At 36.3% G+C, this 26,744-nt stretch overlaps 1 protein-coding gene across 1 annotated transcript; it reads left to right on the top strand.

Moving 5' to 3' along the window:
- The first annotated feature begins 22,212 nt into the window (after window positions 1-22,212).
- LOC131057823 (putative disease resistance protein At4g19050) lies at window positions 22,213-25,791 on the top strand. Its single transcript, XM_057991977.2, has 4 exons — window positions 22,213-23,370; window positions 23,525-24,130; window positions 24,215-24,691; window positions 24,796-25,791. Exons 1-4 carry the CDS (start codon window positions 22,213-22,215, stop codon window positions 25,519-25,521), a joined length of 2,967 nt encoding a protein of 988 aa, XP_057847960.2. The 3' UTR covers window positions 25,522-25,791.
- The last annotated feature ends 953 nt before the right edge of the window (window positions 25,792-26,744 follow it).

Here is a 26,744-nt window from a genome sequence, read left to right as displayed (position 1 = left end):
CTTCTTTAGATCTTCAATTCTCTTTTATGCTCTTATCCATCATTGATGTGCTTTTATTTGTTTCTTGTGTTGTTTTATCTTCTCAGCCCCTGAAATTTTGAAAGTTACCCTTCTTGCCATAGGTTAAAATGCACTATATATAGAAAACTAGAAAGTTTCAAATTTTTAAAACAATTGTAGGTTGGAAACGTAATTAAATAATAAACAAAGCAACAAAAAAGATTAATTATGCATCTAAACCTAGCGAATGCAAATCAACTACTAGGTGAATGCAAATTTCTACTTTATCGATTGCGAATTACTATCACGACAAATGCGTAGCCTTGTGAGTGAATGTGAATTATTGCAAGAAAATGCATGACGAATACTTATGTCCATGCACATCCTGCAAAACAAAAAATCAAAAAAAGATGAGAAAGTTATGTTTCGTGCATCATGTTCACCATTTGTTTCTTAGGGGTAAATTAATTGTCAAGATAATCAGATGTAAAATAGTGAATCACAACTCTAAACCCAATTACAATTAACTCCTAAATGACAGTGAAATAATGCTAAATCTATTAAATAATGAATAAAATCTAATTAAACTCCCTCAATGGATGTAACAAGGCTTCCATTGTTCTTCTCCAATTTGTGTGGTAGGTGGCTCTCAGGGGGTGCACTGAGATTTATTGCATATAATTGACACAAATATTTTGAAGACTGTGATTCTCTGATTCTAGATTCTAGATTCTAGATTGAATTGAGAAAATGATGTTTACATAGATTTTCAAGAGAGATGGGGAGGGATTTTGAAGTGAAGTGCTGATTGTGAGTGAATAGATTTAGATTGACCAGTTAATAGAGTTGATTGATTTGTTAACTCATTTGATTGAATAGTCAACTAAATCGATTGAGTAGTCAACTAGATTGATTGAATAGTGAACTGAATAGATTAGCCAATTGACTAGATTGATTGAAGAGATGACAGGTTTGATTGATTAGTTGGATAAGGTGATTTAGAGGGAAAAGGGGAGATTGAAGAGTTTACATATTAGTTAATTGATTTGAACCACCATTTCTGATTTTCAACATGTGTTGTAGGAGATTGAATTGAAATTCATTTTCATTTTGATTTGAATTTGAATTTGAATTTTGATTTTCGAATGCTGAAATGCACATGAAATTTACTAAAATTTATTGAAATTCAGATTTGGTGAAATGTGAATGAAATTAGATGGAATTCTTTGAAATTTGAATTTGGAGATTTGGGGGAATGAAATCAATTAATTAAATAATTTAAATGAAACTATTTAATCTTTAGAAATAGAATTAATTAAATAATAAATATTATTTAATTAAGGGAATTAATTGTAATTAATTAAATAATTAATTTTTGAGAAAGGGGTTTGGTGATGAATTGATTAAGAAATGAAAAAAATTGGATAATTTGTAAGAAAAATGAATAATGATGATTAGGCCAGTTAAGAAGAATTAATTAGCTTAATTAAATGATTAAAGAATTACTTAATTAATTAAGACGAATAATTATTGTATGATGAATGAGATATTTTTAGGTGTCTACACTAATACTTTATTTTCTAAAGGATTATATGTGTTGCGAAAACTTGTATTCTAAGCACATTTTTTTGATTCATTTTAGATTTATTTTGATCAAGTGTTTTAATTAAATCGTTTCCTTATGTGAAAGAGACAATCTATTTTTTACAATCAACGGAAATCATTGGTGGAAAATGGATGCAAGATGATTCAACACATCTTATCCGTTCATAAATTTTCCTATTTTTTTTGCTTTCTTTGTTATTTTTAGTTCCCAGTTTGACATGTACATCCTAAAAATGTTTTACATAGACACAAAGCTATTTTGCCTAGTCCTACACATGCTTCCGTAATGTTCTGCTTTTCAATTGGATTTCTTTATTATTTTTCATTCCCAGATTGACACGTACATCCCAAAAATGTTTTACATAGATACACAACCTTTTTGCCTAATCTCGTACACGCTTCCGTATAAAAAGTATTTTTATTAGAACATCATTTGTAGAGAATTTATCCTTTTTAATTGTCATATTTTACTCCTCGACATCGGTGATAGCACAACAAGACATACCTCAATTGCAGTGAATAGAGGAAAGGACCCAATAGTTGAGCATGTTCCAATTCTTGTGATAGAAGTTGTTGATTTAATACCCCAATAATTGGTGATTTAATGTCCAACCTTTGTATAACATTGCACCAATAGTTGTATGAAATATACCATTTGTTGTGAAAAGTAACCAATCATGTGATGCCACATCAACTGCACAAGTATTGGGGCCCTTTTGCACACCTATTGGTCTCTCTTTTTTTTTGGGCTGTTTTGGACACCTTGGCAAAAAGCATGTTGATGTGGTATCATACTTGATGATGTGGCCCTGAAACCTTAGTTATAAGAAGGGGACCTGCCAAGTAAGCTGCTGTAAAAGAATCAATGTGATTTGAAATTTCCACATAGGATTTTGAGAAGCGCGAAGTTAGGGTGCACAACTACTGGGTCCTTTCCCCTATATTGCGTTTAAATTTTTTTTTCAATATTTTTGACATTTCCTTAAAAATGAAAAAACAACTAGTGTGTTTATGAGGGTGGATACAAGTTTGGAGGCATACATATATAGGATCCACTTTTTTTTGGTTATGATTCGGTTAATATCCTAATTGTTTTAAACATATTTTAAGTATTTTACTATTATTTTTTCTTATTTTTGTATACTTGATTAGAGATTGAGAGTATAATAAAAAGATTTAATTTGAAAATAAATTAATTACTATATTGTGTGTGCAATATTATAATAATAGATTGTTTTTTTTTTTTTTTATCGGTAAGAGGCCGAGGCCAAGAATTTTATTAATTATTTTAAAGTTACAGTACAACTCTCCACTCGTGCGGGCGCCGGTAGGAAAGAGTGGAGGTAAGAAAACCTCCGGCCTTGCCCGGAACCATAGTCCAGCATAATATTACATAATAAACAATAATTACAATTTTTGGTACAACCACCACATAAACCAAAGAGACCCCGGGCTGGGGAAATCAGGAGGGGTGTTTTTATGTTACCCCTCCTTTACAAGCCCTTATTTGCCACATTCAAATAAAAGATGTCATTATTCTTTAGCTTCCAACTTTTAGCTCTGTAGATGATCTTTGATTGAATAGATCCATGTTTGTACGAATTCTGCCTGTTTGGCCTGCATAGTCAGTTGCTCAAACACTAGGCAGATTGTTAGTAACAGTCAGCCAATATAATGGATGGAAACTCATCTTATGAAACCTGTCTTTTAAAGAGTATTCATACGAAAATAGTCCTTAGAACTGCAATAGGAGTTAGATTCGTTAATGTCCAAACATGAGGAATCCCATACTTGCCAGCTCTTGTTAATGCTTCTGGATGCGGTCCTTGAGAGAGAAGGGATCCGGGTTTACACTAACAAGGGTTGGTGAATGGGATTTAGTCATTCCCTCCTTCTATCCTTTGAGATTATAACAGAGAGGGTGGTGAGGTAGGATTCTATCATGCAAGATAGTTAAAAATAGAGATTCAGTAGGTGGTAGTTAAAGACTTCTCCTGGATAAAAAATGTCGATGTATACATACTATCATAAGCAAACATTAAGAATTGCTAGTTCATTAGAGCCGAAAGGAGGAATGTGACAACGTTGACTAAGTCTTGAGGGTTCAAACCACTTATAGATTTGTCTCAACACTAAAGACCGTGGTTGAGTCTAAATAACCTCTGTTTTGACCCAAAACAATCCAGAAGATCTTTTGTAAATTTGTCCCTAGTCTGCTATCAGGAATATATCTTAATGATGCTGAGGGTCTAAAGGAATGAAGTGAGAAGTTGGATTGAGGTATACTTCAAGGGTTGAAATTTAGCTTTGGGCATAAACAGTCCAAAGGGACTATAGATAGGGCCGCCCCAAGAGTGCTTGAAAAACACCGAGAAATATGTATATATATATAAGGATGCATGAGTGTATATATATTGATGCATATGCTGGAATGACTGTATAAATTTTGAATGAGAGAGTCTGAGGGTATCTAAAAGTAATTCTGGACCCTGGGTAAGAGATGATGGGACTACTAATAAAGGAATATCCATACAAAAACCATTATAGCCGAATCATTAAATTTATCCCTGAAGCTTAAGAGACTCAGGAAATCTGCAGGAATTAGAATTGAAAGACTCCGTAACCTTTAAATACTGATAAACCCTTGACTCTAAATTTCTTATAGATCTGAAGCTAAAGACTGGATTAAATAAACATTTGCTACTTATGCATAGCACAAAGATACCTATTAAATGGTTAGCATCTTTAGAAAACCACTAAAACCATACCTTTCAAAGGTAAGAATAACGCTAGAAAGTGGCGACCATATATCTCAAAAAACCAGTGTTATAGAAAGCTAACCAAGATTGTTATTTTTAGGTATATATATCTATATATATCTATGAATATAAATTACTGAATGAATGTATATTACTGAATTACTTCCATTTTTTAGACTAGAAGCTTAAGAGAAAAAACTTAGGCAAGTAGACATCTTCATCCTACATAATCCATATTTTACCTTAGTGTAAATGCTTTCCCTGTATACTTCTAGCAAAATAATTCATTGTCTTCGTAGTCAAAATAACTTCAAAAAAACTAGCTCAAAACTTATTAAGTTAAGGAGATCTCTTATACTACAATCATTTTCAAAAAGGACATTAAGCTTAATGTTCCAATATTCCCTAATCACTCAAAAACTGAAGATTATATCTAATACCCAGACCTTTGCCTATAACGAAGCACCCTTCAATGGCCATTAACTTTTCCTTCTTGGCTTATGAGAGGAGTGAGGCTTCGAGCTCCCTGGAGTCTCTGCACCGGGGGCTTCAGGGGAGCAAGGGATGGACATGTGATCAGGGATGACCATAATATTTTCTGCATCTAGATAATTCTACAACCACTTCTCTTGTGGGGGTTTCTTTACCATGAGGATCCAAGAGAGGAATTGGAAGTTCCTGTTCCTTACAAAGCGTAGAGCTTCGAAGGTCCTGTGGTCTTCAATAACTACAATAGGAAAATGAGGAACCGATTTGTTGTTCCTAAAAAAGACATCATAGTCTCGAGGCTTTGGAGCTGTGAGATCATCGTCTATGTTCACCAAAACCCATTCCAATTCACCAAGAATGTCCTTAATGAAGACCTTCTTGCATAATTTCACCACCACCTCTCTGTCTCTTTCGAAATACATTGCTAAGGCTAGGAACATAGCAGCAATATCTGAGTTAGCTCGTGTTCGGTCCTCATTCATTATGAAATCCTTCCCTAGGAATTTCATAACTGCTCCAGAAATCAAAGGGTTCTGTTGAACCAAGATACCTCTCAATCTTTCATCTTTAATTTCCCCCACAAAGGCCATCTGGCACCTCAATCCCATTAGTTTGAGTGTTGTATCCATTGTTGCTCTATGGAAGGATTCTCAGCTATCCAAGAAGGACTTGCACTCTACCAACTTAATAATGAGTAGTTATTGAGTAGTAAATATCAAACAGGGAATGAGAATTCCAAGACGAGAGGTAATTAATATTACCTTACCGTACCGCCATCGAGCCTAGGTTAACTCAAATGTCCCATCACTGTGGCAGCCTTACTCATCCTTCGTTGTTAGCTGTCAAAACAGGATTTGATCGAGAGAGTAGCTGATGTATAGGTTATCATTAATGATTCATTCGGCTATTAGAGTTGGCCATCTACATAATAAAGCTATGGATATCTAGAAAGGCTTAGGTTTTAGCAGGAGGCTATCTATACATTAATAGGGTTAGCTCTATATCCATGTTTCATAAACTTTTGCTAGGATATGAGCTCATGTTTATAATTCTAAACTTATTTAATGTATGGGGAAGTCTCCCTCTAATTCTAAAGCCTATTACATCGCATTTAACTAAATGTGTTACCCGAGAAGAAGGAAGAAAGATAACACCTATATCACCAAAATCTCTAAATTTAGAGCCTAACTGACAGATAAAAAGGGGAGAATCTTCGAAGATTATTTAGAAAGTAAATATTTAAACAGAGACTCTAAAGGTTCTAAAGGAGGACTAACACAGGCTTGAAGCCTTACTACGGTATGAAAAAGTATAAGATATCTAAGTTAAATGAGTTTAGATCCTGATGAAAATAATTAAAGAAGGAATTCTAAAAGAAATGAATTTTATGAATATGTATTTAAAAGATGGCTCTGGAGACTCTGAAGGTGGGCTTACATGGGTTCAACATCTATCTAAGGCCTGAAAAAGTATGAAATATATGGCTGAACATCTATAGATCTTAATAGATATGATTATATATATAAAACTTCTACATGAAATGTATTTATATATATATGAGGATTTGTGATTATAGATATAACTACCCCGCGAGTATTAGGATATAAGTGAGTATATATATCATATTTGGAAAATATATGTCTGGATGTTTATGTATACATACATATATGCCTGTATGCATCCAGACAACCATACATTTAATATATCTATCTGTTTGTATTGATGAATGAATGTATGATTGTAATTGTATCTATGAATAAATATCCACCTGCATATATAATCAGACCATTGGATATATACTTAGTTTATTCATCGTCCCACAATTTTATTTTGGGGGAAGCTCGGAACAACCCTAATCTGATCCTATGTCTAACTGCAGGGGTAAGACCTGCCTGAGGATACTAAGATATCTATAATAAAGATGATAATCTGAACCTCTCGGATCTAGGATTAGATTTGAAAATGGATTATAGAACAAGGAAATTCTGTCCTTTATACTAAAGATAGGAGGGAGAGAAGATAGAACGGGCTAAAATTATCTTAGGAGGGCAGGGATAGGAGTTTGATGCCATCAGCCCCTAAGTTAGCGAGCTCATTTGCTCTTTTGTTGCCCTCCCTATAAATGTGATTAAATGTGATCCTACCAAAACCCTTGCATAGATCCAAAGCCTTGGATAACAAGGTATTAAGTTTCCAGTTGGGAGTACTGCCTTTCCTAAGAGCATTTATAATTATAGCCGAATCACCCTCAATTTCTAAACACCTTGCATCAAGTTTCCTGCATAAAAGCAAACCTTCCATCAGGGCCAATAGTTTTGCCTAGTTGTTTGTGATAATGCCAACTGGGGAGGCGAGGGATGCTACTTCCTTGCCTTCCCAATTGTGCACAACACATCCTATCCTTGCTTGCCTTGGGTTGCCCCGGGAATCCCCATCAAAGTTTAACTTCAACCACCCTTTACTAGGGGGATGCCATCTGCATGATGCTCTAGATTGAAGGCCGACCGAAGGGACTTCACTTACAAAGGGTGGGAAAGACAAGCCTTTCCAACATTTTATGATCTTTTCATCCCAATGAGACATGGAGGCATTTTTAAGTGAACCCGAGGCAAGTCTATTATTTACAAGCTCTGTGACAGCTGACTCTATTTTATTAATGACTCTGAGGACGTCTAATTTTTCATTCTTGAAGATGCGCCTGTTTCTTTCTTTCCAAAGTTCCCAGATTATGGATGATGGGAGAGCTTTCCACAGTCCTTCAAAGAGACAACCCCTCTTAAGAAGAGGCCAAGCCCTCAGCATTCCTAAGATGGTGTTGGGGAAGGCTACAGACCACTCAAGTTTATTGGTAAACCAAGTCCAACACTGATGAGCATAGGAACAGTTAAGGAGAATATGATTGGTATCCTCTTCCTTGGCTTCACAAAGGGGACATCTACTAGGACCCTTATAGCCCATACACTTGAATTTGTCCGCAATGTGCTTTGGATTGCAAGCTAGGAGAAGATGCCTGCCTTAGGTAAACAATTCCTATCCCAACACAGATTTAGAGGAAGTTCTACCTTGGGTTTTAGAACTGAATTGAATATGTGGGAGTACCCATCCCTAGCATTGTATTCTCCACTTAAGGAGCCTGCCCATACCAGCTTGTCCTTAACATGGCTTAGGACAAAGTTTCTAGAGTTGAGAATGGACAAGAGTTTGAGCTTGTCCCCTATTGGAATGACTTCATCATCCCTTTCGATCCACTGCCAGCCAGCCCCCTCCTTTAGAGGGGAAAGGTAACTATTTGACAAGGGACCTCTATTAGCTTCGAGAAGGGCTCGGGTAGTCCCGAAGTCATGGATGTTTTCAATGGTTTTATATCCTCCCCATGAATCTGACCAAAAGAGAGCCTTGTCCCCTGAACCTAGGTTCCAAGTAAGCTTGTCCGAAATGATCTTCCTACACTCCAGCATAAAATTCCAAAGGTGGGAGCCTCTGGGGGGATTGGATTCCCTGAAAATTTGGGATGGGTCATCTCCATTAAGGTACTTGAGGTTAAGTAATCCAGCCCATTTAAGATGTGGGAATTTGAATAACCTCCATACCAACTTTGCCCCCAATGCTCTTCCTTGGACTCGAGGGTTTTTGATGCCTAAACCCCCGTCCTCCTTGGGTGAGCATATCTTGTCCCAGGAAATGAGTGAGATTTTGTGGTTGTTATTAGTTCCCTGCTAGAAGAAAGTTCTTAGATGCCTGTTAATTTCAATAAGTTTGGAGGAAGAAAGCCGCTAAAGGGAAAGCTAGAAAATGGGCATAGTTGATAAAATTGATTTAACCAAAGTAGCTCTACTCGCCGAGGAAATCCATTTCCCTTTCCGTGAGCTGATTCTAGATTTGATCTTATCCACTAAGTTATTCCATAAATTAGAGGGTCTCCTGCCTCTATCAAGGGGGATGCCTAAATATTTGCAAGGAAGGGATCCTATACTAATTTCCAAAGCTTTACTAATATCTTTTTCAAGAGGGGGTTCAATGTTGAACATAAAGATAGCAGATTTAGCTAAGTTAACTTCTTGACCTGAGGCTCTCATGTAAGAATTGAGGATATTTTTAAAAGCGCGGGCCTCCCCTAATCACCTTGTCCGAAGAGCATTATGTCATCCACAAATTGTTGGTGGGTAAAGGGGGGAAGGTCTTTAGTGATGGGAATGCCTTGAATCTTCCCAATCTTCTTAGCCATCGTAATAGCTCTTCCTAGGGCCTCAACCATAATGATAAAGAGAAAGGGGGATATAGGATCCCCCTGCCTAAGCCCTCTTGAACTACTAAAGAAGCCTACTAGGGAGCCATTAACTAGAACAAAGAATCTTGGGGAGGATATGCATTCAAAGATAAGGTTGATCCAAGTTTTTAAGAAACCAAAGGCTTCTAGGCATTTGCAGAGGAAGCGCCAGTCAACTTTGTCATAAGCTTTACTAATGTCCAATTTGATTAACATGCTTGGTGATTTGTTAAGCTAAACTGAATGCAAAGCTTCCTGAGCAATGATCACCCCATCATAGATTGATCTTTCCATAACAAAACCGGTTTGTTCCTCACTAATAATAACTGGAAGGAGATTTTGGAGTCTAGCTGCTAAGGTTTTAGTTAACAGTTTGTACAAAGTGTTGCATAGAGCAATTGGTCTGAAGTCATTGAAACTCTCCGGGTTTTCCTTTTTTGGAATGAGGGCGAGAAAGGTGTTATTGACTTCTTTAAGAATCTTTCCTAAGTTTCTAACCCCTTCCAAGGCCTCCGTGATTTCTGTTCCCATAAAATCCCAGCATTTTTGAAAAAAGCTGGTGGGGAAGCCATCTAGACCCAGAGCTTTGTCAGGGTTCATTTTGAAAAGGGCAGATTTGACCTCCTCCACAAAAAATTTCTTTAGAAGGGTTTGGTTATGGTCACTGGTTATGAGTTTCGGGATATTCTTGATGAAGTCGAGTTGGCCCTTAAGGTCAGAGCCTTCAATATTGTTTAGGATATTCTCATAGAAGTTAGCTGCTTCAGACACAACCATATCTGGTTCAGTCAGGGTGGAACCCTGGGAGTTCATAATTTGAGAAATTCGGTGAAATAATAAAAGATTAAATAATATTTTTAAAAATAATAATATTATTTATGGTAAGACAATTTTATTAATTGTATAATATATTGAATAATTTTAATTTAATTTAAAATTAATTCATATAAGATTTTTTTGAATGCCGAATGTGTTGAAAATTGTATAAGAAATAAACTCTCTATAAATTAGAAATCCATGTTGTTAATAGACTATAACCCACCCAACATTCTTAATATTTGTAAACATGGACAAGTGTTAGATGCAATAAATAATAAATAACCTATAACTTATGTCAAGTTCTTTAGATTTGTAAATATTGATCACAATCAAATGTAGCCGATAATTTATAGATGATAGTTCACTTAACATACTTAAAATTTGTAGTTGTGGATCACAATCAAATATGAAAGGTCTATTGACATGGAACATGGTCAAATATAACTCGTCATCAATACCATACAATTTTTCTAACACTCACAAGTTTTTAAACACAAAGTACATATAATTTTGTAACATACACTATGCTCCATGTCTTAAAGTTTGTAAGTGTAGATCATATGATTAAATGTATGCCATAATTGATACACTACAACTTGACCTACATTACTAAGATTTATAATCATGTCTGGAAATTAAATGTAACCAATCATTGGTATCAAAACTTACCTGCATTCTCAAGATTTGAAAACTGAGATCCCATGTGAATTGGTACCATACAATATACATTCACATTCTTCAAACTTACAAACATGGTTTACAATCAAATCTAAATACACAATGGGTTCAATAAAAGAGCATATTAATTCCATAAACCATTTCAAACATATATTTATCTCTTCCATCTTAATCTATCCCTCTCTCCTGTCTCTCTTTAACTCTCCCTCTCCTTCTCCATATCCATCCTCATTTGTATCTCTATCTTTCTCTACTTGTGCCCCCCCCACCTCTCTCTCCCTCTCCCTCTCTCCGTATTATAATTATAACTTGATCATATTGGTAATGGAGCCTATTTATCTTCTTGATTAAAGGATTTTGTTTTAATGATGTTTTGATCCTTGTAAGTGGATGCATAATTGATTTGAAGTTATCACTTCTCTATTGAGAAATATTTTGCACAAACTACATCGTTTGCTAAATACCCTACTAATTGAACTCTTTTATAGCACAAATGCACACACAAAAAATAAAACAAAATTATTCTTAATTGACATTACAAACCTCTTTGGCGTACCCATTACACACCAAGGTGCAATTGCTAGTTATAACAATTTGGTTTTTACATGGTATTCATCTTGAACCTAATTTCCATTTTTATAAAGATATAAATTTATCCCTCAATTAGATTTGTATTCCCAATATTAGGTCATGACCTCTAGGAAACCTTAAACGTAATTTACAACCACTAATACAACTTTACCCTTATTTTACACAATCAATTTTAATATTTGGCCCAAACTAACTTGACTCCAAATAGTTGGTATTACACAAAAAAGTGTAAATTTAAATGCTAGAATGTTGGATAGAAAGTACAAAGCCTTGGGTCATTTCTAAGGCATAAATGATGATAATGAAACATCACCATATTATCATTACAAAGGTTCTTATAGCAATTATTGCATTCAACATCCACATTCATAAGGACATGTGTATTGACACTTTACATTTTACCTAGCATGGCTTATATCTTGTTCACACATTGTTAAATCAATACATAGGGATTCACTTAATTAAGACAAGACAAATTCCTTCATTTCATAGCATTTAGGTAAAAGCACAAATTTGTGTCACACTTTTATAAAGGAAGTGGCCAACATGACTAAAACTGTTCAACTTCTACAGCATAAAAGTGGAATTTGTAATTTGAATTTCAAACTGATGTAAAACAATACAAAATGTAGAAATTTTCATGAAGTTTATGTCTATTATTTTTTAATTTTTTTTTAAAATTTATATATTTTTTATTGCTGAAAAATGCTAAAAATTAGGGTGTCTATTCGACGTCACAAAAAAATAAATGAAAACAAACTTATTTTTTCCTGATTTCAATTTCCCAAATAGATGACATACATATACAAAACTTAAAAAGAAAAGAAAAAATAAATTTTGATGTATATTTTCCTTATAATAACATTTTAAAGTCCAACATAGCTAGATTTGATAGTTTTTATTTGGCATCACTTTTTGTCTATTAAGTTTATCATTATTAGAAAATAAATTATATCCTTTTGGAGAAGATAAAATATTTTAATATGTTTTATTTATTTATTTATTTTAATTTCAAATCAACCTCTTGTCAAATTTAAAAAACCTACTTGTAAGGTTTAAAACATAAAAATATTAAAATTAATCAAAACATTAAAAAATTATGTGTAGATTCTTGACTTCGAGCTGTATAAAAGGGTTTTTTTAGATTCTTGAAAAAAATATTGACTGCAAAAAAATATAAGAAAATTGAAAAGTTTCAGAATTCACTGAAAAATGATGACGTGGCTGCCACTTAGGATCCTACATAGATAGTTTTAGCTAAAACCCTTTTGCCTAAAACCATACATGTACATTTTTCATCTACCAAAATTCTCCAAAGGAAAAAATGTGAATTTCAGTTAGTTTTTATAGAAAAGGTTTTCGGTTGACACTATATTGCAACTTCGACGCCACGTGTTTGCCACATAGTTTTGACTAAAACACTTCCGATAAAAAACATTTTCGACCAAAATATTTTCAGCCAAAACTATTTAGTTGGCCCCAAATGCAACATAGCTTTGTTCTTTGGCCCATTTAACATCAATACTTTTAAGCCCTACTAAATGCAAATTTACATAAGGTGGAAGTTTTTAAAAAAAGACATGAAGTTCAAAGTTGTCATTTCAAATTTAGGATCACACAAAGGGTTTGAGGCTATAGATGTGAGGTTAAAGATTATGTGTGATATACTTATTGAATTCATTTTTTTGTAAATTCATTTTAAAAAATATTATAATTATATATTATATTTTATAATCTCTTTCTCTACCTCTTTGTATATTAAGTTCTCTCTCTCTCTCTCTCTCTCTCTCTCTCTCTCTCTCTCTCTCTCTCTCTCTCTCTCTCTCTCTCTCTCTCTCTCCCCATCTATCTTCATCTCTACTTTTATCTATTCTAAACTAACCAAATTATTGGCAAGAACTTGATGCATAGTGTCTCTTATGAAACTCTCTCTCTCTCTCTCTCTCTCTCTCTCTCTCTCTCTCTCTCTCTCTTCTTCTCCCCCTCTATCTTCATCTCTACTTTTATCTATTCTAAACTCTCTCTCTCTCTCTCTCTCTCTCTCTCTCTCTCTCTCTCTCTCTTCTTCTCCCCCTCTATCTTCATCTCTACTTTTATCTATTCTAAACTCTCTCTCTCTCTCTCTCTCTCTCTCTCTCTCTCTCTCTCTCTCTCTCTCTCTCTCTCTCTCTCTCTCTCTCTCTCTCTCTCTCTCTCTTCTTCTCCCCCTCTATCTTCATCTCTACTTTTATCTATTCTAAACTAACCAAATTATTGGCAAGAACTTGATGCATAGTGTCTCTTATGAAAATAGTGTAAGTTTAGTGGCTATTTTTTCTTTTTTTGGCTTTTTGTCTTTTAATGTGCATGTTATATAATTTATAAGAAAATAATAGTGTAAAAGTTTATTAAGGAAGAAAATTTTGTGTAAGTGAACAAAAACTTATAATTAGAGTGATTTTATTTATTGTTTATTTTGTTTGTTAAATTTTAAGAAAAATGAGAAATGGAAATTTAGATGTTTGGGAACTGATGAGCGATATGGTTTACATAGTCTGTGTGTTTCTCTACATCGTAGGTTAGGGTTTCTACCTACATTGTGTCTCTTTTCTTCCATGTGGGGATGCATTTGGGGAGTTGAGTTGGTTACACCACAAGGTACACAATATTTTGTGAAGTTTTTGCTATAGGATTTAGGCTTTGGGGTTTGATTGTAGGCCTACAAGGTAGGATTTTTGGAAGAGTTTTTGATGGGTGTTTGGTGTTTTGGGTTGTAGTTTTTTTCCTCTATTGTCGGGTACCTTAGGTGTTGGATATAATGGAGAAGTTTCAAGCTTCTTCATGTTTGGTACCAGTTTCTAGTGCTTTGGACTAGGAAGGTTCTTCTTCAGGTGTCCATGTGAAGCCAACAATCTTTCTATGTGGGCGGTGCATTGAAACTCTAAAAAAATAACAACTATTTTGTAAGGGCTCAAGACCATCTAGTTTTGGTTATCCCACTGGAATTGGTCATGGAGGATGTATCTTACTGGGGTGATCATGCTCTAATTTATAAGTTCATGGACATCCGTATTTTTTTGTGAGTGCTATAATCTCAGGTTCATTGATCTTGGAAAGTTGAAGCTGATATGGAGATAATGTTATTGAAGTAAATAAATATTTTATGATTGTTTTGTCTTGCATGGTGAATAGGAACATGGTTTTCCAAGAATTTTTTAATAGCATTGAGAAATGTAAATGTGATTTCTTAAAAATAAAAACGTTGTAACATGACGCGATTTAACTACATAATATCAACACTTGAAATCTCCAAATGCTAACATAGAATGATGAACAAAGGAGGAAGGGAACAACAAAATAGAACACAATCATTTGAAAGCTATAAAAAACCTTCAAAGAAAATATTGTTGCTTCAATCTTGCTATTTTTCACAATCCCATGAAGATGGAAATGAGAGACCTTCAAGAAGATAGAATGTACCATGAAATAAAACTTGTTGAATAATAAAAATAGTACAATTTCTTCAATCGTTGTTTTTTATTAGGGGTCAAACAAGTTTAGAGAGGACTCAAAACCCCATACAATAGGTTTTGAAGGGACTTGAAACCCTTTGGACTTAGCAGGAATCCAAAACCCAAGCACAAACCGCTACTAAATGATGTATCAAAGATTACCAATAGCCAACCAACAACCACACATAAGGAACTAGGCATCAAAGATCTAACTAAGACACTTAAATGGCATAAGACAACAAACAAGAGATGTTAGAAATACATCAACAAAGGGTTTTGCAAGGCTCCCATAACTTGATACATGGGTTTTGACAAGGCTCCCATAATCTTCATTGCTAGTAACACAAAGATATTACATGAAAAATACCCTAGAACAATGGGTTTTTAATAGGCTACCATAACCTTCCAAGAAATAAAAAACACCCGCACCTTCCAAAAGACAAGAGCCAAGACGAAGGGTAGCAACATGGGGATTAAGCAAGATCCCCAAATAAGCACCAAGGGTTTTTAAATGGATCCAATAACCATCATGATGAGAACAACAGAGGCCCCCAAACAACATGACCCCACCTTGCTAGCATAGAAATCATCCTCAGCCAAACAAGAAGCCCCCATCACAAAAGGGAAAGCAAATGAAGAACCCCAAAAGAAAGAACCACCAAAAGCAAACCTCTGAAGACCCAAGCAGCCAACCACCAAATAGAAGAGCTCCACCCCACCAAAAAGCTCCTCTCCACCTCAATAAAAGAGAAACCCAACAAAAAAGTAATAGAGGAAGAAACCACCAAACAAAGAAGCCACACCTAAACCTTCCCAGTATCCAAGCGACCAAAGATAAGATTAGCCTCCCAAGAACAAATTCCAACCTTCTACCCATGAAATGTCACCACCTCTATAGGGGATGCCACCACCTCAATAGGACTTGCAAAAGGGGAAGAAAACAGTAGAAGGAGCCAAACCCAATCCATGGACACAAGAAAAATCCCCACCTCTAAAGGAGAAGACTCCCCCTCCATAAGAGTCACATAGAGAAGGAACATAGGTAGAGCAACACCAGTCTGCAAAGGAGAAACAAGAACAAAAAGTGCACCAATGAAACTAAGAACATCCACAAAAACAAGACCCCAAAACAAAAAACAAGGAGAACAAGCAGCTAGATTTTGCCCTTGAAAATTTGTAGCAATAATCTGACCAAAACTGAAAACAAATGGACCACAACAGAAGAAACCATACAAAAAGGGACCACCAACCTAAAAGACACATGAAACACCAAGAAGGGAGCCACTGGAGAGAAACCCACCCAGAAGAAACCGAAGCCAAAAAGAAAAGCCACAGTTGAGCTAGAGGAGGGTGGCATAGACAACATCCGTTATTAAAGAGAGCACACTTTGTAGTGTGCAATTGCAAGGATGTGCAATTTTTGATACTACATAAAGATAAGTGGAAAATTTGAATTTTTCACATTCTAAAATCATACGACATGAAGATAAGTGCAAAATTTTAATTTTTGCGTGAAAATTCTATTGCAGTTACTGATTATTAATATCCTATCTCATAAAGATTATTTAACTATGAAATATTGAAAAATAACACAACTGCAACTTCACAAATAAAACACGTGGAAAGAAATATGCAACACAGTGACACAATATTTTCGGACAATTGTCCCTGGAAAAACCCTGAAGGGAAAACCAGTACTGCAGATGAGGAATATATATTAACTACAACAAATCAAGAGATACAAATACTGCTTGCCTCTTACTGGCAGAGCTTCAACGACCTCCCAATTTCTCCTACTGATATTCCACCCTGCTACTATCCCAATGCTATCATTGTGCCCTTGCTAACACTGCAAGACTACTTGCTAACATTGCAAGACTACTTGCTAACATTGCAAGTTTCTCCACAAACTTCATGTATCCTCCAAATGACCCTTCACCCCTTTTTATACTACTCTCGTTGGAAAACCAACGACTGAGATCAATTCTCAATCAACGGATGATATTAATAACAACTAAACAACCCTAATAAAATTGGTTTCTAGAAGTTTCTAAAAGAGATCAAATAATTGTCCCTATCTAACAAAATTTGTTTAGCAAATAATTATTTACTAAATATTACATATGGAGAACCAACTGTCCTAGCTAACCCAACTAACAGTCCCTCTTAGCGAGGAAGCTGTTCTGCATGACACCCAACTTCTCTCTAAAGAAGATGAATTTTGCCTTCCCTAATGCCTTTGTCAGAATGTTTGCTACTTGCTGATCTGTAGGTATAAACTGTAGCTGAACAATCCCCTACTGTACATAATCTCTGATGAAGTGATACCTGATGTCTATATGTTTTGACCTATCATGAAACACCGGATTCTCAGTTAACATGATGCAACTCTGATTGTCGCATTGTATCACTGCAGTCTCCACCTTTTGACCAAACAAGGCTACTAGCAACTTCCGAAGCCATATAGCTACACATGTCGCCATGCTAGCTACTATGTATTCTGACTCTGTAGAACTCAGAGCCACAGACTTTTGCTTCCTGCTGAACCAAGAGACAACTCCTGATCCCAGACTAAAACAACACCTTGAAGTGCTTCTCTTGTCTGTTGTACTACCTGCCCAATTTGCGTCAGTATAGCCCATCAACTTGATTCCTTCACCTCGAGCATACCTAATCCCATACTCGATTGTACCTCACAAATAACGTAGCACATTCTTTGCCACTATCCAATGTACTCCCTTTGGCTTCAACCATGAAATGACTAAGAGAATTTACTGCAAATGCTATATCTGGTCTGGTGTTGACCAAATACATGAGAGAACCAATCAATTGGCCGTATAAGGTGGGATCTACATCCTTCTCCCTAGATGTGTCTACCTTCCTCCAATTCATGATCATAGGTGTAGACATGGCTTTGCAATCCTCCATCCCGAACCTTTTCAAGATTTCTATGCATTATTTCCCTTGTCCAAGTAAAATCTCTCCATTTGTCTGCCATACCTCCATGCCTAGAAAGTAGTGCATAAGTCCCAAATCCTTCATCTCGAACTCTACTACAAGGTCCCTCTTGCAATCTTCTATGAACCCCAGTGAACCTGTTAGAAATAAGTCATCCACATATGGGACAAGAATGAGAATCTCACCCCCAACCATCAAGTAGTAGAGGTTAGCATCTGCCTCACTCTTCACAAAGCCCATTTCCTGCAAGTAATTGTCAATGCGCTCATACCACACTCTAGGAGCCTGCTTGAGTCTGTACAAAGCTCTCTTCAATCTACACATGTGGGTCTTTTTGCTGTGTGCTACAAAGCCTTCCGGTTGCTCTATGTATACCTCCTCTTTCAACTCACCATTTAGGAATGCTGTCTTAACATCCATTTGATGGATCTACCATCCCATCTGTGTTGAAACTGAGATTACAGCTCGTATAGAAGTATACCTAGCCACTGGAGCAAATGTCTCCTCATAGTCTATTCCCTCCTTCTGAGAGAACCCCTTTGCCACGAACCTTGCCTTGTATTTATTGATGCTACCATCTACACCATGCTTGATCTTCTAGATCCAGTGCGATCCAACCGCAACCCTATCTGTTGGTCTAGGAACTACCTCCCACACATCATTCTGCATTATTGAGGTATATTCCTCAACCATTGCATCTTGCCACACCTGATGTTGTACAACCTCCTGATAGCTAGAAGGTTCTACCAACTGATTAACTAATGCAACATAGTCATCATACCTGGCTGGTTGTGTCCATTGTCTACTACTCCTAGGAGTACCCACTAACTCCTGAGTATTCTTTTGTGTCTATTGAACCTCACGATTCCTACTCCCAACTGTAGAGGATGAAATGTCAACCTCCATGTCTTCTTGATGCATCTCTATCTGTTGCTCCATGCTTTGTGATCTCTCACCACCTGAGCCTATACTGGTACTATTAACTATACTCAAGCTTTGTTGCTCTTGACTCGGTTGAGGTATCCTTTGAGTTTCTGTCAGCTGCTCACTTTGATGCTCTGCTGGAAAATCTTTGGACCTCCTAAATTCCTTGTCCTCCATGAACTTGACATTACGCCTAACTATAATCCTCCCGATCCTTGGAATAAATATCTGATATGCCTTTGAGGTTTCACTGTACCCCATAAGGTACCCCCTCTCTGTAGTATGATCTAACTTGGTACGTGTATCCCTTGGAATATGACAATATCCCAAACTCCCAAATATCCTGAAGTGACTGACTTCTGGCTTCTTCCCTGTAAAAGCTTCCTTTGGTGTCATCTTCCCTAGTCCCTTATGTGGAACCCTGTTCTGTATGTATACTGTCGTACTACATGCTTCTACCCATAAGTAGCGGGACAGGTCCTGATCATGTAGCATAGCCCTTGCTACCTCCAATATGGACCGATTCTTCCTCTCAGCAACCCCATTCCATTGTGGGTTGTAAGGAACATTCCACTCTCTCTTGATTCCTTCCCTGATACAAAACTCTTGGAATTCATTCCCTTTGTACTAGCCTCCATTGTTTGACCAAAGAAACTTTATCTTCCTTCCTGTCGAGTTCTCCACAAGAGCCTTGAACTCTTGGAAGCGACTGAAAACCTCATCCTTGTTCTTCAAGAAGTATATCCAAGTCTTCCTAGAGAAATCATCAATAAAAGTAACATAGTACTCATATCCTCTAAGAGACTTTGTCGACATTGGCCCACATATATTTGAATGTACTAGATCAAGAACACCCTCAGATCAAGTGTCACTCCTTGGAAAAGATGCTTTTGCAAACTTCCCTAACACACATCCCTTACATACATCATTGTGCTATGTGCTCACTTCTGGAACACCTGTCACAGTCTCATGAAGCAATTTAAGTGCTCCATGATGTATATGGCCTATCCTCCTATGCCATAGCTCTCCAAGATCTCTAGGATTATTGCTGCTCATGAGTGCCTTAGGAGTATCAAACTGCAACCTATAAAGTCGACCACTCCTAAGTCCAATAGCTATGGGTGATTTCCAATCCTTATGCTTGATCAACACATGAGCCCCTCTAAAGATGTAGCCTTTATTCTGCAGGAAAGATACGGAAATCAGATTCATACCTAAGCCTAGCATATGCAACACATCATGAAGGGAAATCAAATTTCCATTCTCCCTCTGAAACTAAATAGTCCCTTTCCCAACTGGGTTGAGTTTGGACAAGTTCCCCATAGAGATCTGGATTCTGGTGTTCTCCTCCTTGTAATTGAAGAAATACTCTCTAACTCTTGTCATATGAAATGATGTCCCACTATCTATATACTAGACACTCTGTGAGGTTGAGCTAACCATACAAGCTATCAGTGCAAACTCATCCTCCATTCTACTAGAGAGCTCATTTGCACTTGCTGAAGCTGCCATTTGCTTCCTCCCTTTCTTCTCATTCTTCTTCCTTTTCGAGAAATCGCTGACAAAGTGGCCAAATTCTTGACATCCATAACAATTGATCTTAGACAAGTCCTTCTTCTTCTCACTTTGTGGATTTGATCCTTTGCTAGACCCCTTCTTTGTTTTCCCTTTTCCTGCTAGGGCAACGTTTTCTTGGTCCATCTCACCTTTCTGACTCTTATTGCTAGATCCACTAACAAGGCTTAGTCTAAGCTCCTCCTAAGTGAAATCACTCCAAATTCGATCCCAACTTGGTAAGGTATCTTGTCCATTAATAACTTGAACAAAGACATCCCACTGCTTAGAAAACCCATTTAGGGCTATTCGTACTAGCTCATCATCACCTGGTTTATCTCCAACAGCAGCTAACTCATCCTTGACAAGTCTAAGCTTGGTGAGGTAGCTTGTCACGTCTTCTCCCTTGTTCATCCGAGTATTCCTCAACTTTTCTCTCTGAATCAGCTTCCGGTTAGTGGTCGCATTTTGGTACAGATTCATGATGGCATCCCACATTGCCTTCGTTGTATCCAAATCTGTGATACGTGGAACTATATGATCCTTAACATCGTCAAGGATTATCATCCTCAGTTTGGCATCTTCTTTCTTATATGTTGCAAGAAGTATTGGATCTGTAGGTACAGTCACAATAGTGGTAACATATTCCTTGATACCATTCTCTTCTAGCAATAAAAAAATTCTGGCTTTCCAGACACCAAAATTTGAGGCTCCATCTAATCTATCTTGATCTCTTAAACCTGTCGAGGCCATCTCAAGGGATAAAAGAAATAATAATTCTAAAGAGGTCAAACTAGGTTTTATAAGCCCTTGATTTTCTTTCCTTTGCCTAGGATAAACTTTTTCTACTTAGCTCTGATACCATGTGAAAATTCTATTATAGTTACTGATTATTAATCTCCTATCTCATAAAGATTATTTAACTGCGAAATACTGAAAAATAACATAGTTGCAACTTCACAAATAAAACACACGGAAAGAAATATGCAACACAGTGACACAATATTTTCGGACAATTGTCCCTGGAAAAACCTCGAAGGGAAAACCAATACTACAGATGAGGAATATATATTAACTACAACAAATCAAAAGATACAAATACTACTTGCCTCTTACTGGCAGAGCTTCGATGACCTTCCAGTCTACTATCCCAACGCTATCACTGTGCCCTTGCTAACACTGCAAGACTACTTGCTAACATTGCAAGTTTCTCCACAAACTTCATGTATCCTCCAAATGACCCTTGACCCCTTTTTATACTACTCTCGTTGGAAAAGCAATGGCCGAGATTAATTCTCAATCAACGGCTGATATTAATAACAACTAAACAATCCTAACAAAATTGGTTGCTAGAAGTTTCTAAAAGAGATCAAATAATTAACAAATAATTTTCCTTATCTAACAAAATTTGTTTAGCAAACAATTATTTACTAATTATTACATATGAAGAACCAGCTGTCCTAGCTAACCAAACTAACATTTTGGCACTCTGAAATCATATTGTGATTCTCGCTAACATTGAAGGAAAGTATGTTCGATAAGTGATGCCAAACATACATTCGAACTTTTTAATTGATAATGTTTTCGAAAACTATTGAAAGACTATAATTTCCATTTTTTTTTCTCAATTTAAAAGCTATACGATTAATGTATGTTAGATGCATATTTGAAGAATTTGGTCTTTTAACGTCTTTTCAGTCAACTGCTGCAAGCTTTATAAAGCGATTTCTTGATCGCTGTTTTAGTGTTCTGATAGTTTGTCAAGGGAGATGATTACGAGTCATTGTACATCAGTCGTAGATTTAATACAGTGCTTTTATTTATTGTCTATGTTTGCCAAATTTTGAGCAAAGTTGTATTAGACAAATGACCATTTTATGATGAGTATTAAGTGATGTACATGCTTTTCTTTCTTTTTCTGCTTATAATTTATTTTCAGATTGGTTCAAAGAATTAACGACTTCAAACTCTTGAGATGTAAGCAATAATTGTGACAAATAAATATATGAAATACTTTTGTTTGGGACCATACGTTTCCAATAAAAACAACTTTATCTTACTCCTTCCATTGCTATGGATGGCGTTCTCACTTAATTTTGCTTTTGCTCAGATACCTCCCACGATTAACGTGCTCAAGTTATGGGAAAGGAATTACTGTGAAAGTCTTGAAATCAATCCAGATTTCCTGGCCAGGTTCAAGAATTTAAAAAGTTTAGAGCTGAATGGGTTTGTGAGGCTGGTAGAGCTGTATGAAGGATTTGGACTTCTAAGCAAACTGGTGGAGCTAGACTTAATTCAATGCGGTTTGTTAGAACTGCCAAAGAGTTTGGGTCAATTGAAGTCAATGCGGGCCTTGAATTTGAGCAGTTGCAGCGGGCTTAAAGAACTTCCAGAAAGTATCGGGGAACTAGAGTGTTTGGAGACTTTGAGTTTAGACGGTTGTAGCAACTTAAAGCATTTGCCCTGGAGTTTTAATAGGTTGAAATCTCTCAAGTATGTCTCTCTAAGACATTGCCAAAGTTTGCAAGACCTTCCTGAAGGCTTTGGATTGTTGCAGTGCCTGCAAAACCTTGATCTGTCATTTTGCGAGGGTATAAAAGTACTGCCAAGCACCTTTCACCAACTTTCCTCGCTCCGCTTCTTGTACCTGATTTGGTGCGACTCTTTACGCCATCTCCCCGATGATTTGGGAGACTTAACATCTCTAGTTAAATTGGAGATATTTTGTCGGAGATTGGAGAGGCTTCCTAACAGTATAGGACAACTCAAGTCGTTGTCAAGCTATATGATTATGTACCAATGTTTTAAATTGAAACAACTGCCTGAAGAAATTTGTGACTTAAACCTAGAACTCCTAGAACTTCCCGATTGCTTTGGGCTGGAGAGGCTTCCGGAACGATTTGCAGAATTGAAACGTCTCAAACATTTGAGATTGTGTACTTGTAAAAGTTTAGTGAGACTCCCCACTGGCTTTGGCACGCTTCCAGCTCTGGAAGAGCTAAATTTAAACGCTTGTATCAAGTTGGAGGAGCTGTGCGGCGACTTTGATTGCCTGCCTTCGTTAAAGAAACTCCATCTGAGCAGGTGTAAAGTTTTGAAAGGGGTATGGATGGATACCGTCATTAATTGTAGGGCCCTAAACTATGTGGATATTAGGGGGTGTTTCCAGCTACAAAGTCGATGGACAGAGCTAAGAAAAGTAAAAGATTGGGAAATTTTGGTAAATACAGAGGAGGTACGTACGCATAGTTACAGCGCCAATAATACTAATTTTAGTGATAGATAGTAGGACAAGGTATTCTATATCGACCTGAGTATTTACATAAAGACATACTTATAAATTAGTACTCATGTTTTTTTTAAATAAAAGAACAACTTGATTATTGTAGGGTGACGAGGATGGACGCTTGTTGAGGAAGGCGGCATCAATGTTTTTCAACGATGAGTGTCTTCTTTTTGATTGCCAAGGATGCGAATTCAAGCCCTCTACTCTCCTTCCAAAAACCAGGCTAGTTTTTGTTTTTGAATGGAATATTTCCAGAGATCCCTGGAAACAGTTTATGGAAAATATTGAAGGTCTGTTAAAGGAAAGTACCAATTTCCAAATAATTTATTTTAGAAAAGGCTATCCTGTAGCTGACGGGTTTATTCAAGCGTCAATTGAGAGGCTAGAAGGAATAACGTTGGGGATACCTTGTGACTACTCCAGAGTAAGTTTGGCTTTTGAGACGTTACTTTCACAAATCATAGGCCCCAGTTACATTTACGGCAGTCCTGACTATGCCATTACCACGACTGTGATGGAAGTGGAAGGCACTAAACAGTTTTCTAGATGGGAAAATATATCAAATCTGTTCAATGAGAGGAACTTCAAATCAGAGAATTACATTCGTATCAAAGAACTGTCAGAAGTTGCACAAAAGAACAATATTGAATTACTAAGATCATTGCTAATGACACAAGGCAAAGACTTTATCCTGAGCAATTCAAAACAGGTATATGATTTTTTTTAATTTCGAATACGACTCGAATAATTTTCTTTATTATATATAATTGAGTGTCACTTGTTTTGGTTGCAGGTGAGCATTGACAGTTTGCAAGATAAAATGGTTCTCTTCTTAATCTCAAAACTGCAAATTTTTCCAACGGAGTTTTGTGCTCTGAAAGAGATGTACATTGAAACCTGTGGCAGCCATCAGTTCGAAATTGTTTGGATGCCAATTGTGGATCCTTATCATGATACCTGGGGTCCTTATGTTAGAACTATGGAAAATATGCCATGGCCGGCAATGGGAGATCCTTGGTCCATAGAACCAGCGGTACTGAAGTTTGTCAAAGAAGACCTTAACTTTCAAAACAGTGCTTTGCTGATTGTGGTTGACGACAAGGGGAAAATTAGTAATCACAATTTCAAGGAAACGATAGAGAGGTGGGGAGTGGAGGCCTATCCATTCACTTACGAGAAGCTGGACAAACTGAGGAAGGCACAGTTGGATGAACTTAAGGCAAAATCAAGTGTAGAAGCTCTCTTCAAGAATTTTGACTGTTCTTTGCAGGTGAATTATTAAACCATTTGATATTAAAATGATAGGATGAAACCCTCAGGTTTTTGAAACGTTTTAATTGAAAACCATCTTAACACTGTATTATATTGCCACAGGTGAAAAAATCTTTTCATCAAGGCCAGCAGATATGCTTATATGGTGGAGATCCTATGCAAATTGTAGATTTTACGCAAACATTGACCTCATCCGGGTTTAGTGCTAGTGTTCCAATCATTTATGTTGGGAGGAGACATGCTGAAGCAGAGAACTTAAATTCTGAAGAAGGATTACATGAGAGAAACAGACAAGGCATGCACTGGTTGAGCTTATCCTATGTGGATGCCTGGAAATTCTGGCAACGTGTTGACTATTTGTTGGAGGAGCTGATAGCTGCAGATGAGAGTGAAAATCTGGCAAAATACAGAGTATCATTGGGCATTCTTTCACTTAATAATAGATCAATGAGAGGGGTGTGGATGACAATGGTTGATGAAAGTGGAGAGGTGATGAGTGAAAGTAACAGAGAGAAACTAGTGCAGCAGTTGAATAAGGGCCAAGAATGCCATATGGATATGCTTATGGAAGGAATCAGCTGCGGAGAGGTTGAGGAGTTGTTAAAAGAGAGATTTGAACATGGTTTGTTTCCCCAAGAGCACCATCTCCACCATACTTTGCTGCCATTTGTGAAAAGTCCAATGCCTGAACCGGGGGGTGTAATTTGCGACATGTGTGGGAAGCTTATCAAGATATCTTTCTATTTCAAATGCACCTCATGTCCTTTTGACCTCTGCGTAGGATGCTACGATTTATCATCACAGCTACTCAAAAGAAGACACGGGTGAAAAAGGTGCGCTTCCTGAGAGCGAGGCGAGGACAGAGAAGATTTCTGGAAACAAGCTGATATGTGAGTGTCCCTATCTGAACCCAAAAAGGGAGGGATAAATTCAGTATCTCTATCAAGACTTTCCAATGGTAGTGGAGTCGTCTTAGTGGATTTGTGGTTTTCATATTATTATTGTTATTTGTTCTTAAACAAATATTATTGTACTCGATGTCCCATTTGTTTACAACATTCACATGTTTGGATTTTGGCATTATTTTGATTACGTATCAAAGGATGCATCGGTCGTCCTTATGCTTGTTGCTTTGGTGTTTATTAGTTGTTTAGTTTCATTGTTAGTTTTGGTTGACTTTTGTTCTTGTTTTGCTTGGTGTGTTTAGACGTCCTACATCAATTAAGATGGGTTTCTTTGGCATGTCAATTGTTGGTGTTGTTTACTTTGAGATTTGTGTTTAATATTGTGTCAAATCTTTTGGGAGGATTTGATATATTTTTTTGTTATGGTATTACTTAAGATGCATTTGTGATGGTTGAATACATGATTTATCATTATGATTTAATTCATTGATTGTCATTTTATATTTTGTGTTTCAAAGGAATGTTATCATAATTTTATATCATTTAAATGCATTGATTGCTATTATATGATGTTGTATGTCATTGGATGATTGCGGTATGCTTCAACTATATATATATATATATATATATAGAGAGAGAGAGAGAGAGAGAGAGAGAGAGAGAGAGAGAGAGAGAGAGAGAGAGAGAGCAGGTATGTTTGACATGTGTATTGAGTGGTTACAAGGAGAGTGTGATTTCTCCACTTGATTACATAGGTTTAAATTATTTTTCAATAGTGGTTATTTTGGATATGTCACATTCGGCCTTTCTTTTTGTTATTCTTCTTTCGTATTTGAATCAAGTACGATATGTGCCATGTTCAACCCCGTGTTAATCCTAGATTCAAATTAGAGGCAATTTTAGAGCCTATTTATGTTGCGGTTTATTAATAAATGTTTGATTTAATAGAGAAATAATTTTCATGTTTTGGAAAAAAGGCAAAAATAAAAAATAAAATTATTTAAATTTCAAAAATTCTTTGTATTGAAATTCTTGTTTATATTCAATCTAATGGCCATGTTAAAAGCATTGTAAATGAATGAATACATAATGTTTTATTTTGTGCAGTAAACATTTTTATAAATTGCAAAGGAAAAAAAGAAAAAA

This window comes from Cryptomeria japonica, chromosome 5 (genome assembly GCF_030272615.1).
Source record: "Cryptomeria japonica chromosome 5, Sugi_1.0, whole genome shotgun sequence".
Lineage (NCBI taxonomy): Eukaryota > Viridiplantae > Streptophyta > Pinopsida > Cupressales > Cupressaceae > Cryptomeria > Cryptomeria japonica.
Note: the sequence above shows the minus strand (reverse complement) of the source record. Positions and strands in the feature narration are given on the sequence as shown.